Genomic DNA, 20261 nt, shown 5'->3' on the forward strand with positions numbered 1-20261 from the left:
AGCTTTCCGAAGTGGGGCGGCGGGGGCAGGCGTCCCCGCCCCCCCTCCCCACTTCGGAACAGCTTTCCGAAGTGGGGCGGCGGGGCCAGGTGTCCCCGCCCCCCCGCCCCACTTCGGAACAGCTTTCCGAAGTGGGGCGGCGGGGGCAGGTGTTCCTGCCCCCCCCCACTTCGGAACAGCTTTCCGAAGTGGGGAGGCGGGGGCAGGTATCCCCGCCCCCCGCCCCACTTCGGAACAGCGTTTTAAAATGCTGGGGGTCGGGAGCGAAGCGCTGCCGACCCCCAGCATTTTAAAATCTCCCCGTGTCCCGGGGAGGTTTTAAAATGCTGGGGGTCGGCAGCGCTTCGCTCCCGACCCCCAGCATTTTAAAATCTCCCCGGGACAGAGACTTCTCTGCTGTCCCTTGGAGATTTTAAAATGCTGGGGGTCGGCAGCGAACGCTTCGCTCCCGCCCGCCAGCATTTTAAGATCGCCCGGGGCAGGCGGGGGGGAGGCAGGCGGGGGGGAGCAAAGACTTTTGCCCCCCGCCGGCCTTCAGAAGAGGTCCTCTTCTGAAGGCCGGCTGTGGACGAAAGTCTTTGCTCCCGACCGCCAGCATTTCCCTATGGGCTTTCGTCTTGCGATGCAAGCCCATAGGGAAATTCGTCTTGCGAAGCGCCTCCAAAACAGAAAACCCTTTCGTCTTGCGGGTTTTCCGTCTTGCGAGGCATTCGTCTTGCGGGGTACCACTGTACACTGAAAGCATAACCAAGAAATACTTTTAATTTCTTGGTGATTTCTCATATCCTGGGGAGGAAACTATTAACAAGAAACAGACTAACTGTCAATGGTCTATCGTATTTGGTTTTACCAAAACAGTAAATGTACAATACCCTCACAAAAAAATCAAGGATGGGAGGAAATATTTTAATTGCAAAATAGGAAAACTGATATCTAACATTAATTTATAATGTTTTACATTCTTAAATAGTCTGGATCCAGCCCATTAAGGAAAAGTTAGTTATACCTAGCTCCCATTGAAATGAATGGAGTTAAGTTCATAATGTCTTAACCTAAGTGCAACTAACTTAATCTGGATAAAACTCATTTTTTAAACAGTTCTCATAAGAATATCTTCAAATGAAATGTTGTGAAACAATCTAACAGGTATTTTCTAACAAAAATCTGAAAAATAAAACTGGCAAAATGTACAGGATACCTATACAGCTACCTTATCTTTAATATATCCAGTATTGTTCCAATGCTGGGTTCCTCTGCTGGAAACCTTTGGTAATGGCTGGTAAATGGCCCTTACAAACGTGTGCCGCAAAAGGATTCCATAAAAATAAAATGTCCATATCTATTATATTTACAGTCCTCCTTTAGACAATGGCATATTGTTCATATAAAAGGCCTCTAATTTTATAGAAATCTTCACAGAGACAGCCCTCCAATCCAATGCGTCCAGTTTCAGTCTGCAAGAAAACATGTTACATCCAATTACTTAGAGAATGTACAGAGATTTGCTATGATTGGCACATAAAAGCAAGCAAACACACACACACAGAGAGAGAGAGAGAGAGAGAGAGAGCGCTTACCCTGCGAACAGCCACCAAGTTGTTACATACGAGAACCCCTCCTACAAACTCAGCTTGAATTCCTTCTCGCAAGAGAACTTGCTTAAAATCAGACAGTCTTGGCTCATTCATGAAGACAGACTGATGTCCAAGAACCTTTTGTGAAGGTGCAAAACAGAAGTTAATTGACAGATTTAGAAGGGGGAGAAGAGTGAAAGATGAAAATACAAGCATCATAATCATTTCATATTATAAGCGGTAAGATTTAATCTCCAGTAAATGAGATCATGTGCAATCTACCCATTTAACAATTGTGTCCTGTGTTGTGTTCACAGGACAAAACCCACTAGGAATCTGTCCCCCCAAAGACCTCAGGGGAATACATGGAACTCCCATAAGACCATAAACACCACAGAAGTGACCAGTGCTTTGTACCAACAGCATAGCTGTCAACTTTTCCCTTTTCTTGCGAGGAATCCTATTCGGAATAAGGGAATTTCCCTTTAAAAAAGGGAAAAGTTGACAGCTATGCAACAGTCCTTTCCATACTTCATGGCACAATTAGAAGACTAAAGTTCTGCTTTCAGACTTGCAACTGTATGCAAGGAGAAGATGATCATTATTATTCTCTTCATCAGTTTACTAATCGCCTTCTTAAAAACTGTGTGATTTACACATAATATAATTAAAAACAGTTAAAAACACAAAAACAACAAATGCACTTAAAAATAGACAGAACAAGCTGGCCCTTCCTGGTTTTGATAAATAGCAAGGTAGCTTATACACAACCATGCTGTTTATCATATGTTCATGAAGTAAACTGCTTCTGTACTGTTTTGTGTAATTTATTTGACTTTGCAATATGAACATTTTTTTAAAAGTCACTTCATAGTCACAAAAGAATCAAAGCTGACTGCAAAACAGAAATCAATATATAATACAATGTATTAATAAGCAAATAAAAGCCTATTAAATTAAATTAAAAACAAGAACATTATTGTGTTCCAAAATCAACAGTAACCCGACCAGGATTATCCTTCTGGGAGGCCTGGTGAAATAAAAAATTATTGAAAAGCTGCTGAAATCCCAAAAGTGTCAGCTTCTGTCTGATGTCGAATAGAAGTGTGTTTCATAACACTGGGGCTGCTATGCTAAAAGTCCTGTTGCTCCATGTCGCCAGAGCAGAACTCAGGGCTATATAAGAATACAAGTGCCTCTCCCAATTACTGCAGTGATTGCACTGATATGTAAGGTCAAGGGCATTTATCAGGTACCCAGGCTGCATATATAAGAGCTCAATAAATAAATAAATCCCTGAAATCTAACACTGAAGAACATGAGTCATACCCAAAGTTACTTGGTAAAGGTAAAGGGACCCCTGACAATTAAGTCCAGTTGCGAACAACTCTGGGGGTTGCGGAGCTCATCTCACTTTACAGGCTGAGGGAGCCGGTGTTTGTCTGCTTCTGCAGACAGTTTTTCCGGATCATGTGGACAGCATGACTAAGTCGCTTCTGGCGAAACCAGAGACGTGCACTAAAACACCTTCCTGCCGAAGCGGTACCTGTTTATCTACTTGCACTTTGACGTGCTTTCAAACTGCTAGGTTGGCAGGAGCTGGGACTGAACAACAGGAGCTCACCCCGTTGTGGGGATTTGAACCGCCGACCTTCTGATCGGCAAGTCCTAGGCTCAGTGGTTTAACCCACAGCGTCACCCGCGTCCCTTAACAATACTTGGTAGTCCCACTGAAATAGATATATCTCAGTGAGTTAACTCTTAAGTGTATCTTGTTTGGATATCAAGAATCTCCTCTGCATACAAGGTAACAATGCACAGCAATATTTATATGGGCTATTTATATCCCACCCAACTTGCAGAGAAGTAAATACAAGCTTTGCTTTTAGAATGGGAGGTGAAAGATGAGGAGGTGAAAGAAGTAATGATTAAGTGAGCAAAATATCTGGGTAAAATTATCCAACTATCAGCTTGGGAAAGATTATGGAATAAGGAATGGAAATTTATGGCCTGTTATACATTAAAGGAAAATCTTTTGAAGACATTCTACAGGTGGTATATAACTCCCAGCAAACTATCCAAAATGTACAAAACGAGATCTAATACTGGCTGGAGGTGGAAACAGGCAGAAGGGACACTTCCACATGTAGTGGGGTTGCAAAAAAAATTAAGACCTTTTGGGATATTATATATGAGGAGTTGAAAAAAATGTTTAAGCAAACCTTCATAAAGAAACCATAAGTCTTCCTTTTGGGTATTTTAGATTTAGATATCCCAAATGAAATATTCTTATGAATATGCTTATATGCTACAACTGCAGCAAGAATATTAATAGCTAGAAATTGGAAAAGTGAATTAGTACCAACAAAAAAGGAATGGCAAGATAAATTATTTGAATATCTTGAATTGGCAAAAATGGCGGAGAAAATTAGGAGACAGCCTAACCAAAAGTTCCAAAAGGAATGGAAAATATATAGAGATTAGTTTAAAAAAACAGCGCCCCCCCAGGTCAAAACCTGGATTTGCTTTAATTTTCCCAAACCATAATATTGATTATAAGTATAGTATGTCAAAAACAGTAGAAATGATGAAATGATAAAAGAAGCAGTTTAACAAACAGACAAAACGGACCCGCTTTGAGGAAGACAGAAGTCTGTCAGAGAAGAAAATGAATTGGGAACAAATAATACGGTGACATAAGTCAATGTGTAAGAACTTATGGATTTATGGTTGTATGTATGTTTCTTGTTGTTTTTTGACATTTTATTATTTTGGTTACTTTATTGTATGTGTTCATCAAGTAAGAAAACTAACAAAAAGCATTAAAAAAAAAAGCTTAGCTGAGGAACTAGTTTTTCTACCTCATTCGGTGGCAGGGGTTCCAAAGTAGGAATGATCTCACTTTCCTCGCATATTTCTTTGTCATCATCTCCAAAAAGACTCTTGATGACCTTCTGCTGTGCAACAGCACTAGAATCCGACGAGGGTGCGTCCACTTGCATCTCTGTATCTTCTCCATCATCTCTCAGTTCCCCTTCTTCCAAAATCACCCCCGTGTCCACTTTTGATACCCGCATGTCCAGGACTCCATCTACCCATGCCAGTTCAGCATCTTTGGCTTTACAAAACTGAAGGGAACTGACCAGCGAGTCCTTTAATCTGACCTAATCACAAATAAATATATAAAATATATTACTGAAACAGAGGAACCACAGAGTCTGTTTTATATACATTAAATTCCATATTGTTACATGCTTGAAGTCAACAGGAAGTCACGGTGTTAAAAAGAGAACTTTATGGACGGCATATCATAGCACTTTTATAATCATGGTACTAGTGTGGGGGGACGAAACAGCTCAGGGAGGAAATAAGTAAGACTTTCCAAGAACGTGGAAATGAATGGTGAAATTTGGACAAGTAGACTAGCAGTAAATCACATAACGAAACCAAAAGTTTTTGTTCCTAGTGTTATGGGCATAAAACTTTTATGCAATTTAGGCATGCATACTTTAATTGCCGTATTTTCCGCTCCATAAGACGCACCTGACCATAAGAAGCAACTAGTTTTTAGAGGAGGAAAACAAGGAAAAAAATATTCTGAACAAAACACTGGGTGCGTAATTTTTTTGGTGCAGGCTGTAGCCATGGACATGCTATGTGATCTGATGGTGAATTTGGAGTGACCCAATGCAAAAATCCTGAGGATCCATGGGCCTCCCCCCTTCCAAGCAGCCTCCTTTATCGCTAGCCTCCCTTATCTCCCTCCCCAATTGCTTAAACGCATGATCTGCTTTTTTCCCCTGGGCAATTCGGCTCCAGGGACCACACATTTGCTCCATAAGATGCACAGACATTTCCCCTTACTTTTTAGGAAGAAAAAAAGTGTGTCTTGTGGAGCGAAAAATATGGTATTATTTCCACCACCAAGTTATCTTGATGATTTACAAGTTGTGTTTCTTGTTGCATACAGGCAAGATTTCCCCCGTCTTTGCAACCTCTTTTTCTTCTGTATCATAATAATAATAATAATAATAATAATAATAATAATAATAATAATAATAATAATAATAATTTATTTATACTCCGCCCATCTGGCTGGGTTTCCCCAGCCACTCTGGGCGGCTTCCAACAAAACACTAAAATACAATAACCTATTAAACATTAAAAGCTTCTCTAAACAGGGCTGCCTTCAGATGTCTTCTAAAAGTTTGGTAGTTATTTTCTCTTTGACATCTGTATAATGGAGTCAGGTAGACAGCTGTGTACCAACAGCAACCAGCTACTTAGAGGCTCCCAAAGAAAATACCATATAGGGGACTTCGAGAAGGGGAAAAACTGCTTGAGGTGAAAAGCTTGTGTTAGCTTTGTTCTCACCAAAGGAAATGTAGCTACACAGACAGACAGACAGACAGACACACACACATGCTTCATTATTCTTGAATAGAATACAGCAGCCTTGCAAGTTTATGCAAAACCCTTTTCTAGCCCACAAACTGTTAACCATCTTCTCTCAGTAAACCAGTATGTAACAGGCAAGCATAAACAGTATTTCTGCTTAGGTACTTAATTAGAAGGAATTAGTACTTCCACTGCAGGTTGGCTAGTTGTTATTCTTATTTTTATTTGATTTGTATACCACCCTTCCTCAAAAGATCTCAGGGAAGTTCACAAGATTAAATTAAATACAAGCTAGGAATACAAAAAAAATTACAAGCTTTTATGAGGATAGTTGCCTTTTTTATTTTTTACCCAATTCTACAATCTTACCTGGTATATGTGAGTCTCACTGGTTGCATCGATGGTTTCATGCAATTTAGGCATGTATACTTTAATGTCCTTTCCACCAAAAGCTCTACAGGATTCTGCAAGATCCTGGCTGGCCTCAGGGGGCCCATGGACAATGATCAATTGTCGCGGCTTCATCTGATTAATTATTTTCTTAATGGAGTCCCCATCTGAGCGCCCTTCATAGTCTATGTATGTAACACGAGCTCTAAAATGCAATGTAAGGAGAAAAACAAGTTGTTGGGTTTTTGTAGCCGCAAAGTCAGAATGCAAATAGTACGCAAGCAAAGCATTCCCTTGAGAAAAAGTGTGGAAATGTTCACAATTCATTCTGCTGAACAGGGTTAGGTTGGCACCATTACTGAACTTTAACAGAATGATTCAACATTTCACTTCAAAGGGGGCTTCATTTTCTTAATATGTACGTTATGTTGTTAAACATATAGAATAAGCCATCAACACAATTTCTTTCATATATCTTTGAGCGTGAAAATCTAGATGGTGTGATCTGATAAGATTAGGAATGGGGAAATTTTTCCAGCCCAAGTTATCAGGCAGTCTCAGTTGTTAAAAGGTGACAGATTGCAATCAACTAACCATTACTACTCATCTGCCAATAGCGCCCTCCAGCTGCAACTAACAATAAGACACTCACTTTATTTCCATCGATTCTGTTGCTGAAATGCATTTGGTCGGAACATCTGATAAATCCTGGTCCATAGGTTCCTCTCCATTTGTAAGTCCAGATTCTAATTTGTTCTTTTCTTCTTCTGTTGCCTGAAGTTCTGGAACAAGGAAATCCTCCGGTCTAAACAAAGGATTGTTGTCAATTCATAATTAGGGGAATGCTAAGGAAACATCTATGGTGAAGGAAGACAATATACGTAATAGCTATTCTCTAAATGAAGAGAAACAGATTTAACAACATCAAAGCTCGAAAAAGGACCACTGGATACGCATCCAGAAATCTAAGGAAGAGGCTCAACAAATGTCCTTTTAAAGAAGGTTTTGCCGATTTTGGAATTATATTGAAAAATATGCATTCTTTGTGGCGTATTTTAAAAGGAAGATAAGACATCTGGAGGTTCGTGGGTATCATATCCCTGGCTGAATGCGAATGAGCAATGTGCTAGTGCCTGCTGCCCCAAAGTCCTGACTTAGGCATGCCAGGGAGGAAACAAATCAGGTAACTTAGCTTTATACACAAACCAGCACTCATTGTTTGTTTCTCTCCAAACAAGCTATGAACGGAAGCTAGGGTGGTTTGTTCTTGGCTTACTGCTTCGGTGTAGTTTTTGTGTGATTATAGCACTAGCACTTGGGAATACAGTGGTACCTCGGGTTAAGAACTTAATTCGTTCTGGAGGTCCGTTCTTAACCTGAGGTACCACTTTAGCTAATGGGGCCTCCTGCTGCTGCTACGCCGCCGCCGCACAATTTCTGTTCTCATCCTGAAGCAAAGTTCTTAACCTGAGGTACTATTTCTGGGTTAGCGGAGTCTGTAACCTGAAGCATCTGTAACCTGAGGTACCACTATAAAGGCAACTGCTGTACACTAGATCAGACCACTGGCACATCCTGTCTGCCTACACTGAATGGGGTCGATTTTGTAGGGCAGGCATGTCCAAAGTCCATTTTGGGGGTTTAATCCAGAGCCTGGGGTAAAATCCTAAAAAAAGATTAACAACTTCAATCCTAAAAAAAAAGGTAAACAACTTTGGTTGGCCCTCACTTCATCAAATCTGGCCCTCTCTGAAAAAGTTTGGACACCCCTGCTCTAGGGTTTCAGACAGGAGTATCGCCCAACCCTGCCTGGAAATACTGGGGACTGAACCTGCTTGCAAAGCAGATGCTCTGCCACTGAGCTATGGCCCTCTGTTTGGGGGAAGCAAACCACAAGTGCTGGTTTGCACATAACATTAAGCCAGCCTCTGATTTGCTCCCCCCCCCCAAGCCCGGCAAGTCAGGAGTGGAGTGGCGAATTTTGACTAGAGTACACAGTAATGTGGAACCTATGGACCTTCAGATGTTGTTAAGACTCCAACTTCCATCAGCCCCAGCCAGAATAGCCAACAGCCAGGGATGATGGGAGTTATAGTTCAGCAACATCTGGAGAACCACAGACATGGCATCCCTGGAATTAAACCATATTAACTATGGTTTGCCATCCCTGGTTTAATGTTAAGTGTGAACCAGGCAAACATTAAATTCTCTTACTTTTAGCACAAGGAAATGATAAAGAACTTTAAGAACCCAGACAATAAGAGATCAATTAGAGTACAGCAAAGGTACATAAATACATAATCATATACAGGATTGCAACCTAAACAGAAAAAAACTGGTATCATCCAGACAATTATAAATGTCATGAATCTAGTCAGGGATATCTGGAATTTCAACTCTGCACATAATCTTTGTTTTTCCTCTTGGTATGCCTCAGTGAGGCTCCCACCTGAAAGGCTCCCCTGAATTTAAAATGGGCACCTATTACCTTGGTGCACATGTAATTTTAAACACATTATTATTAACATTTGTTATAATATTATCTCTTCTCTCCCACGTACTTGATAATCTCTCCATATTCATCCCATTTAATTCTCTCTTCTGGAGCTGGAAACATAGGGTAGGACTTTTTGGCCTGTTTGAAGAAGCTTCCTTTGCGGTTGCCTTCACCTTTCATCATAAGGTCATGCTTAGTTTTATGAACAGATGGTTGATCAACATCCTCTTCGGCATCACTGTCATCGCTGGAATCAATATCTGCTCTAGAATGTGAGCCGAAAATAGAGTTTCATATAAACACAAGGCAAACAACACCAAAATATTATACTTCTATCCCAATCTTACCAAGTTCGGAACAGTTCCAGAACTCGTCATCTGGAGACACCAGCTTGACAACCACTTAGTAACAACAACACTACAGTACTGGGTGCTCAGACAATTAGGCCCATATAGTTCTATACCATTAAAACAAGAGCATTGTGGAACATAATGGTTGAAGTTAACTGTTACGAGGAGTTGCTACTTATCTTGGGAAGTGTCAGTTTCAAGACGACTTATGATACTGTTGGAAGGCATAATAATAATAATAATAATTATAATTATTATTATTATTATTATTATTATTATTATTATTATTATTATTATTTATTTATACCCCGCCCATCTGGCTGGGCTTCCCCAGCCACTCTGGACGGCTTCCAAAAGAATATTAAAATACTATAATACATCAAACATTAAAACCTTCACGAAACAGGGCTGCCTTCAGATGTCTTCTAAAAGCCTGGTAGTTGTTGTTCTCTTTGACATCTGGTGGGAGGGTGTTCCACAGGGAAGGCGTCACTACCGAGAAGGCCCTCTGCCTGGTTCCTATAACTTGGCTTCTCGCAGTGAGGGAACTGCAGAAGGCCCTCGGTGCTGGACCTCAGTGTCCGGGTAGAACGATGGGGGTGGAGATGCTCCTTCAGATATACTGGACCGAGGCTTTAAAGGTCAGCACCAACACTTTGAATTGTGCTCGGAAACGTACTGGGAGCAAATGTAGGTCTTTCAAGACTGGTGTTATGTGGTCTCTGCGGCCGCTCCCAGTCACCAGTCTAGCTGCCACGTTCTGGATTAGTTGTAGTTTCCGGGTCACCTTCAAAGGTAGCCCCACGTAGAGCGCATTGCAGTAATCCAAGCGGGAGATAACCAGAGCATGCACCACTCTGGCGAGACAGTCTGCAGGCAGATAGGGTCTCAGCCTGCGTACCAGATGGAGCTGGTACACAGCTGCCCTGGATACAGATTTGACCTGTGCCTCCATGGACAGCTGTGAGTCCAAAATGACTCCCAGGCTGTGCACCTGGTCCTTCAGGGGCACAGTTACCCCATCCAGGACCAGGGAATCCTCCACACCTGCCTGCCTCCTGTCCCCCAAAAACAGTACTTCTGTCTTGTCAGGATTCAACCTCAATCTGTTAGCCGCCATCCAACCGCCTCCAGGCAGGACTGTAAGTTTCACTGAGGTCACATCAAATAAGCTTAGAATTGTTTAAAGTGTTTTTTCCTTGGTGCTGCAGAAATGGTAAAGTAGCAGTATTTGAGTATTTGCTCAAAAGGTCATTTGCAACCACCACAGGTACTCACTCTTTGGATTGTTCTAACTTTTTGGCCGCCTCTTTCTTCAGTTTTTCTTTCTCCAGGTACTCCTCAAGTTCCTTCCCTTCCAGTTTCACTCTTTTCCTCAGCTAAAAGAAAAGCATGTGCAAATAAGGGGTATGTTTGCTGATATAAGTGGCAACCTTTTATCAGGAGTTCTCAACACATTTCCTAAAGAGTGATAAACATTATAAATTCAAGTAGAAACGTCAGAACACCAGAAGGCATCATATTTGCAATGCCACATATTTGAAAAACACAAAGTTTAATCTAATAGTTGGTCTTCGAGAGGAATCTTCCACATCCACTGACATTCATCTGTCTCGGAAGACAATGGAAAAGTGTGCCTTCTTTGTAATAAAAAAATAGCTGAACAATTAATGGAAAATCATGCACATTTCCAAACATATGTCTGGAGCATGCATACATTACTGTCTTAAGTATCCACATGGAAAAAAATAATGCTTGAAACAGGCCTAAAAGTTCCTAAGTGTTGTCACATATTTTTATGATCTTACTAAAACACTTTTTTACCATACATGATTTTACTCATTTTCTTTAAAGAAGTGAGGGGGAAAGAGTATTTCCTTCTCATCAGATGAATAAAGAGGGGAATTCTTTTCATCAGTATTTTCCCTTGGTAATATAAGCAAGGGAACATAAGTTGGTCAACATAAGCAAGCAAAATTCCCAAGACAGTCAATATGGTGCAGTCTCCTGGAACAAATTTTCTTACCTCTATATCTGTAACTTTTTCGGAGGGATGATCTATTAGGAAACGTGCTAGTGTGCCAGGAGTAGTTCTATATGTTAAAATTATAGAGTTTTTAGGGTCCTGGCACCATTGTATAAAGAGATCTCTTGAAAACCCACATTCCAGATCTGGTTGGCTGGCAAGGACAACTTTGGGACTAGGAACCCGCGCCAAATCTGCAAGCCCGTGACAGAGAGAGAGATGACGAAACTGAAAAGGATTGTTCCTCTTATCTTCAAAGCATCTCATCAGTTTGTCGCTCATCCATTCAACCTGCAGGTAGGAAGGGGAGGGAAGCAAGTTGTACTGAGTTGCAACACCTATGTAGCAAAGAGTGCTTAAATGGTGCTTAAATAGTACTTGCAAACATATGAAACTACCTAATACGGCATCAGACTAGTTGTACCTTGGTTTTCAAACAGCTTAGTTCTCAAACGTTTTGCCTCCCAAACGCCACAAACCTGGAAGTGACTGTTTCGGTATGCAAAATATTTTTGGAAGCCAAACGTCCAACGGGGCCTCTGATTGGCTGCAGGAGCTTCCTGCAGCCAATCAGAAGCCACGCTTTGGTTTCTGAACGTTTTGGAAGTCGAACGGACTTACAGGATGGATTCCATTCGACTTCCATGGTACAACTGTACTGGTCTACATGCCTTAAGCACTTTCTACTCCAACTGGCTACCCCAAGTCATAGTGTAAGAAGGACTTTCCACTTATACCATCTGTTTTTCTCCTTGATCTTAAGGTATCCAATGTGGGATAATATAAATGCCTGTTCTATATTAGCACAATTCAGGTGGTTAGCAACACAGTGTTGCTGTAAAATACTATGGACATGGGCAAAGCCTTGATATAATTACAGAAGTCAGTATAATAATCTGCTATCAAAACCAACCTGAGATTTTGAGAATTCTACAACATTGTAGCTGACATTATTTAAAAGTGCTAAAGAGTAGACTCCTAAACCGGCATCTTTTGTCCTCCATATTTGATCAAGTAGTTGGGCAAGTTCCAAAACTCTGCCTGCAGTGTCCACAGCTATTAGGACATTTCCATCACCTCTCAGTGTTTCCAAGACATTTGCTGGAGAAAAGAAAACAATGTATTAGTTTTGTGGCAGGATTTGAATCCTAATTCATATGTATATAAATCATTTCCTTTTAACAGTCAGAGGAAAACCCAATTAGCATAAGGGTTATATTTTTATCTACACATAGCTTCCAAATCAGATTCTAATTAAATAATGGTAACTGCTTTCTCAAAAACAATATAATTTCACATCATGTTACATTAAAATTGGATAAAGTTTTTTAAAAAACATATTCACAATTCCATATTCAGGAAAATAGTTAAATACTCCAAATTAAATTATTTTCTGCAAGATTTTTTTTAAAAAAGAAATGTCTTTACACACTTCCTAGAACTCTGTAGGGAGTCTTGGGTTTCACCATATGATTTATTTATTGAATGCATTTATTTAACATATATATCTATTTATTTAAAATATAACACTTGACCCACAATAGAGAAGTCCCTAGAAAGTCTCCAGATTAATCTTAATTCCTGAAAAAGAGGGAACTTACAAGCAGTTGATTTTAATGTAGTGCATTAAAGGCTTTCTTTGAACACACACACAAAATATGCAATTTCAAATTAAAGTTATAATCATCTTAAGCTGTTAATTTTCTAGAAATCTATTCAACGGGGGGCGGGGGTGCATGTGTGTGTCTGAAATTCACAATCTTATCCAGAGAACAAGACTATTTTTTCTCCTTTTTCTTATAATATTTGTGAGCACCACATGGAAGCTAGGTTTTAAAATTCTATTAGAAACTGAATTTTCCCAGCTGCTATGGAAAAATACATACTTAGTAGCTGTTCGTCTCTTTGTTTCCGTCTTGGCTGCACATAAGTAGCATTAAAGGAATCAGTGATAAGCAAGGAAGGCCTGCTTAGCATTTCCAGGGAACATCCATTCAAATGGCTAAAAGAGAAGTTACATCAAAGAATTGCAGTGCTTTAGTTAAAGAAAGGTGATGATAAAATTACACATGTAGCAGAAATTTTCAATAAAGTTAGTTTCCATAACAACCAAATTTGCTATCACTTTAAACACAAGTACAGTGGTAGCTTGGTTGTCGAACGGCTTGGCTCCTGAACAAATCAATTCCCAAACACCGCAAACCCGGAAGTAAGTGTTCCGGTTTGCAAACGTTTTTCAGAAGCCAAACAACTGACACGGCTTCTGATTGAGTGCAGGAAGCTCCTGCAGCCAACTGGAAGCCGCGCCTTGGTTTTCGAACGGTTCCAGGAGTGAAAAAGACGCCTGGAACAGATTAAGTCTGACAACCAAGGTTCCACTGTACATGTCATACAGCATGTTTTATGTAGCGTACATTAAAACCTAGTTTTACAGGCAGAATCAGTCAATTGTTACCGCAAGGAATCTAAAATAGACATTTGGTGATATCCAACTTTGCACAAGTAATTTTCTGCTTGTGCAATGAGACTTCACCTGCCCTCTCCTTCCTTCTGCAGCCCCTCCCACCCCTGCATCAATCTGCTCTGGAGGGTCCCTCAACACTGGAGAAAATTTAAAGGATGCACATGGAAGTAGAGCAAGTCCTGTTGCACAAATGGAAGTCTATTGCGCTAGCGGACAGACACCGCTGGATGACACCTAATGAAAATATGGGCAGAAAAGCCAAGCAGAGAACAGGATAAGGAAGGATCGATGTAACTGACATACCAAAGTGTTTTAATCTATTTGCTTAGGGTAGAATCCAAGGAAATGCTAAATTAACATTCTGCCTCTGGAACAGAATTGAGAGTACAGGCACAGAGGCAGGGAGCAGGGTGAGGCGGGCTGTCCTGTTGTGCAAGCAGAAATCATTGTGCTAACAGGATGGGTTAACTGAGTACTGTCCTTAAAAATGAACAAAACTACTATAATTAGACTGCAAATCATGGAATCATATAATTGTAGAATTGGAAGGACCTCTCCTCTCTGTACTTCTTGCTTCTCATCAGCCTTCAGTGACAACAAGCAAGATGACAATTTGAACTGAGCAATAGTCTATGTTCCATAATTTTTAAAAGAAAGACTATATATTGAGGGATTTGCACTCATTCTCATTTAAGGATCTCAACACTTCTCAGTGTACTTCTTAAGTTATAATTTTACAATTTACTGGTCGCCCAGAAATTTACCCATTTCCTCATTTTCACTCAGGAAAAAAAAAACTCTGTGCCATATGCCTTATTCTTAGTTTCTTTTTAAAAAATCAGCTGTGAACATTCCTAAGTATAAAAATAGCATTGTAATAAAAACCGCAAAGAGAATTTAGAACATAGCAGCTTCCTATAAATAAAACCCAATCTACGACTCTCCATGTGAATCATACAAACTTGCATACGCAAATTTTGGGATTTACATCTGTACTTAGAACATGGGTAACACTGTAACAATACTATTGATAGATGTACCAACTTATTTCAAGAAATTCAATATAAGCTTTGAGTCTTGAAATTAAAAGGGGGTTGTTTATTTCTCCAGTGAACTTTGATATTATAACCCATGTCCACCCAATCGTTGCCACAAACTAGGAGACACTAAAAATTCTTGTTAATGATTCAGACCTGTAAATAATCACTTATCTACAGGGACAGGAATATTTTGCAAAATAAAGATGAGCTGGTTCTTCTTTCAGGTCACCAATATTCCACATATAATGAACCCGGGCTTAATGTGTTTGCAGGCTAATAATTTCTGTAGCCTTACTTGCAATGCTCCATTAAAAAGAAGGCTGTATGGGCAAAATTATATAATGTTCATCCACTTGTGCATCAGAACTGCCCATTTATTTTCTCACCCTGGCAGCCCATCACCCCCCCAAATCAGCTCCATAAAGTCCCTCAATATTTTGGGAGTGAGGGGTTGCAAGAGGGAGAACAAGAAGCCCCGTTGCACAAGTGGATGCCCACTCACACTGCACTGGATCTCTCTCAGCGTCTCAGAACCATTCAAGCAACAAAATTAACCAGCAGCAGGCAATATCAATATTTTGTACATACATCTCCCTCTTGTGGTTGAAGTCAACTGCATAAACAATTTCTTCTTCCCCATCTTTAACTATCTTCCAAATTGTTCCTCCTATCATGTGGCCTGCTGGTAATGGTGTGATGGACAAGCCATGACCTTTCCCTAAGAGAATAAAGGGCAGCATATCAGACACAGACGAATAAGGTTTGTTGTAGAACATCGTAATCTCAGGTGAAAAGTATGGCATTAATATTTGAGTTATAGTCAAATTATAGTCACATTATTGTCAAGTTAGTCACATTAAAATGGCATTTCACAAGCAACTTTACTCTGCAGTATTTCCCAAGGCCCTAATGAACTTTACAAAGCTGTCCTACATCTATGACAAAGAAAATGATTTGTGAGCTATACTTTTATGGCAACTAAGCCCATGAAATGCTCTAGACCTCCTAACCTTGGAGAAGTGTACAAAGATTTTTAAAAAAGAAGTATGCAAGCAGAACGTTAAATCTGCTAAAACGGAGTATTCACTTTGACTGTTATTCATTTGACATACGTACAACCATTTTCAAGGTTTATTTTTCTAAATACAGAAACATCTGGGTTTGAGCAAAATGAACAGCAAATTACAGACAGTACAATGATCATTACTTTAAAATTTTATTTCTTCACCTTTCAAATTGACAATCTGAGAAAACTTTAGTTGTTGTATTTTATCAAAAGCTGCATCCACATCATCCAAGGTAAACAAAGTGAAGTCCTCTGTATTGTGACGTGACTACCAAACAAAAGAACATGAAATTATTCTTAAGATATAACAATCATATTCAGTGAGAGTTTCAGTTTTGTTTGTAAGAATATAAAAAAGGAAGGAAAATTAAGTTTCAAGGGAACTATACCTGGTAGAGATCATACATGAACATTTGGCCCATTTTGTAGACAGGAATAGTGGCATAAATAGCACAATTCAACCCCATCTTTCCGACTGCATATGGGAGTGCGCCCAAGTGTAAAGGATCAGGATGTGAAAGAAGTACTGCATCAACCTGGTGAACATATCTATAAAAGAAAAACAGGAAGGGAGAAAATCGCATGCCACTACATCATTTGAGAAATTGCAGTTTTAGTGACATCAATGAAATATTGCACCTGCCAGAGTCTAAATCCAAACAATGGGCAGGAACACCCTGTGAACAGTGTTTTGCCAATTTCTCCCTTTGCCCCCTGAAAATCTTTACTGCAGAATTGGGGGATCTTCTGAAAAGCGGGAAAGGGTATTGAAATCAGCAAAAAATGACCTTCCCCTTTCTGCCACTATGATTCTCCACTGGATCAAAAGCCTCCCACACCATTGTTTTCATATGTTAGAATGTTTCATTAAAAAAAAGCTGTGTGGCAAAAATTAAGATAAGGCCTTGGAGGAACCAAATCTGTACAAATGGGCAAGTTAACAGAGGCAAAAAGCACCTTCTTTGACCAGGCAAACACAGGTCCTACAATCTGGCCTGCAGTTGCTGTTAATGCAGAGCAATGATAATGCAAGCATAAACATAAACAAGGTGGGCATTTATTATAATATACCGGTAAATTGAGCAAGTTAGATTGCAGCTGATGAAAATCTACTCTGCACTCTACTAATCCACACAGGATTATTTGTGCACTGAAGTGCTGCTCATGTGCCCCAATCCAATGAGTAGAGCTCTGCATGGAGACTTTTCACATGCAGAACTCTGAGCAGATGATTTGCTTTTGCTTTCACATGCATGGGGCCCCATAGTACAGGTGCTGGCAAGGCTTACCGGCCATGGGCTGGATCACTCCCGCAAAGATCATCCGTGGACCGGGCCGGCGCAGTGCGACGCTGGAAATCGCATCTGGCCATGTCTGCAGCGCTGGAAATCGCTTCTGCGCATGCCCAGACACCGAAAATCGCACCTGCACAGAAGCAATTTTTGGCTTCTAGGCATGAGCAGAAGCAATTTCCGGTATCTGCACATGCACCACTTGGCGAGTCCCTGCATTGTGCCGGTTTAACGCAGTGCACGGGGGACTCACCAAGTGGGTGGCTCGTGGGCCGGTAAAACGGTCTTTGTGGGCCGGATCCGGCCTATAAGCCGCATGTTGCCGATCCCTGCCATAGTAGGTCACAAGCATTGAATAGTTGTTCCATGCCCCCAGATTAGTTGGTGGAGAATTTTCTCTCTCTCTAATCTTCTTCTTGTTACTAGGCTCTATCCTTCTAAACACGTTAACTACTGATGTCTCCTTATATCAGGATATAAAGCATGCAATAACTACAGCTGGTTTTTAGCTTACTTGCAAAGGAATAACAGTTTAATTAAAGTCAGGTTCTAGCTTACTTCCGTAGGGAATCAATGATGTCCATAGAAAAATTCTCATCCCAGCCACAATCCAACAGAAAGCGAAATTCATCTACTTGAAGTAAATAACACAGAGCAGATTCTTCCTGCACCCCTGAAAGGGTGGTTAGCTTGATAATTGAAGTCATTTTTTCCTTCCCAAAAGAGAATAAAATGTATTATAAAGCTGAAAAGACTTTGCCATTACCTACTTTCACACATAATGATAATTCAAACTTTATAACTGATCATGGTTTACTGTGAATAAACAGCATGCCAGTTGCATGCTGCCCGATTACTCCTGTTTCATTCCTTTCATGGCACAAACAAGATAAACAAACCTGATATTGGTTTCCCATTACGCCCAGATCAGGGGTTGTGGCTTCTTTCCAACAAACCATGATCTCAAGCCTAGCTTAAGCCATGGTTTGTTACTGGCTTGGTGATTAACTTAGCCAGCTTTAAAAGAGGATTAGACAAATTCATGGAGGATAAGACAATCAATGTCTACTAGTCATGATGCCCATGTTATACCTCCAATGTCAGAGGCAGTAAGTCTGCAAATACCAGCTGCTGTGGAGTGCAGGTGGGGAGAATGCTGCTGTGTTCAGGTCTTGCTTGTGGCTGTGAGAAGAGAATACTAGATAGGCCTCTGGTCTGATCCAGCATTGCTCTTCTTATAATAATTGTAGATTAGGGGATAAATCACACTCCCTAGGTTGGGTGTTATGGCAAGTCAAGGCTTCCTGGTCTGTTTATATTGCTTACACCAGGGGAGGTGTGAAGCATCAATGAAGAAGCATGTTACTTATTCACAATAAGTTCACATTAAGTAAGAAAGTCTGGTTTTTCCTTACATGTGAACATGGCATAGAGTTCTTAGCTGTATCAAGTCCTACAAATAGGAAAGATTAGAAATGTACAACTGAAGAACCCAAATTATTATGGCTAGTGGAAAAGGATGATGGAAGTTGTAGTGCAACAACAAATGGAGAGCTACAGGTTCCACACCCTGTTTAGAGAAACATGCCATCTTCAAACTGTAGTTTATGACATTGGCATGTTTTGCAAAACCATAATTCAGATTTATCAGTTTTGGATTCAGACGTAATGATAAGCTGCAACCAACTGACAATGAACCCAGAAGGGGAACTGCAATATACAAGTCCTCCCTCCATGCACACTTCACTTGCCCTATTATCATTTTATTTTTATTTTTATTATTATTATTTGTTAGCCACCTCTAATCCAATAAAAATCAAATATGCCTTAAGTTATAAGAATACAAGGAAGTCAAACAGATGCTCAAGTTCTACAAAAGCTAAACTGAGAAGACAGGCAATACAAAGGAACCATCTAGTTCAGTCAGCCTTCCCCAACCTGGTGCTCTCCAGGTGTTTTGGACTTCTAATAAATATTTGTGAACTGCTTTGAGGCTCCTTTTGGTTATACAGTGATGCCCCGCAAGACGAATGCCTCGCAAGACAGAAAACCTGCTAGACGAAAGGGTTTTCCGTTTTTGAGCTGCTTCGCAAGACGATTTTCCCTATGGGCTTGCTTTGCGAGACGAAAACGTCTTGCGAGTGTTCCGATTTTTTTTCGCTCCCCCCCCTTTTTCTAAGCCGCTAAGCCTTTAATAGCCGCTAAGCCTTTAATAGCCGCTAAACCGCTAATAGCGCTAATCCGCTAATAGGGTTGCTTCGCAAGACGAAAAAAACCGCTAGACGGAGAGACTCGCGGAACGGATTAATTTCGTCTTGCGAGGCACCACTGTACTGTATAAGGTGATTTAAAAATACAATCAACTAACTAAAAACTGATTACAACTCCCATCAGTCCCACTTGACGTACAATTCTTTTACTGTGAATGCTACCAGTTAAACTGCTCCCTAACCGTTGTCACGAAAATAAGGCCACTCTCCCAATAGTATTTCTGACAAATACAAGGTTAGACGGAGCTTATTCTCTTCTCTGCCCTGGGCTCCTTTGGAAGGAAGAATAAGATACATATGTAATCAATTAAGGAAATAGCCCAGCTAAGGGTCTCCATGGATTTGTCAGCTAGAGGATTTTTAACTGATATGGTGATGCCACCTTTTGATAATTATTTTGTTTTTACATACCAAGTCACTTATGCATTCTGATCCTTCATATACCGTATGTGTGTATAGTAAGATCGTGTCTCTCAGAGACTTGGCTCAGACACCCAGCAAAGGGTCTGGATGCGAAAGGAGAAAGGTAACGTAGGAATCACCCCCCCAAACTGCACAGAAGCGAGACCTTCATTCCACCACCTGCCCTGCAGTGGTAGCCCTTTCAAATCCTCCACCAGGAGACGGGGTCGGGAACTGATCACGCATGTTTCATCCTAAGAGTGTATGCGAAGCCACCTTTGGGGGAAGCGGAGGGAAGCCTCTTTGCTCCCTTCCCCTGACTCATTGCAACCTTACCTGCACGGCGGCCCCTTGTTAACTCCCGGCCCCCCTAAAACCTAATGGAAGCCTGGAGGAGGAAGGGGGGAAAGCGAGGGACTCTTTACTCAGCCACACTCAGCCCCTTCAGCGGCCGCCGCCATTTTGGCCCGAGAGGAAACAACCGGCGAGCGC

The 20261-nt window shown here is 40.8% G+C and overlaps 1 protein-coding gene across 3 annotated transcripts; it reads right to left on the reverse strand.

Annotated features, from left to right (window-relative positions):
* Window positions 1-733: 733 nt before the first annotated feature.
* Window positions 734-20259, reverse strand: CPSF2 (cleavage and polyadenylation specific factor 2). Of its 3 annotated transcripts, none has more exons than XM_082232754.1 (15): window positions 20106-20259; window positions 17656-17810; window positions 16195-16354; window positions 15968-16073; window positions 15328-15457; window positions 13122-13237; window positions 12149-12336; window positions 11236-11526; window positions 10488-10588; window positions 8924-9124; window positions 7015-7167; window positions 6342-6567; window positions 4436-4738; window positions 1578-1712; window positions 734-1454 (listed from the first exon to the last, which is right to left on the reverse strand). In XM_082232754.1, the coding sequence occupies exons 2-15, from the start codon at window positions 17802-17804 to the stop codon at window positions 1362-1364; spliced, it is 2352 nt and encodes a 783-aa protein (XP_082088880.1). In that variant the 5' UTR covers window positions 17805-17810; window positions 20106-20259; the 3' UTR covers window positions 734-1361. The 3 variants fall into 3 exon arrangements, with proteins under 3 accessions (XP_082088880.1, XP_082088881.1, XP_082088882.1); XM_082232755.1 differs by having other exon boundaries at window positions 20101-20233; XM_082232756.1 differs by lacking the exon at window positions 20106-20259 and adding an exon at window positions 19779-19873.
* Window positions 20260-20261: the final 2 nt, after the last annotated feature.

This window comes from Podarcis vaucheri, assembly GCF_965113315.1.
Source record: "Podarcis vaucheri genome assembly, chromosome: 1".
In the NCBI taxonomy this organism is placed as follows: domain Eukaryota; kingdom Metazoa; phylum Chordata; class Lepidosauria; order Squamata; family Lacertidae; genus Podarcis; species Podarcis vaucheri.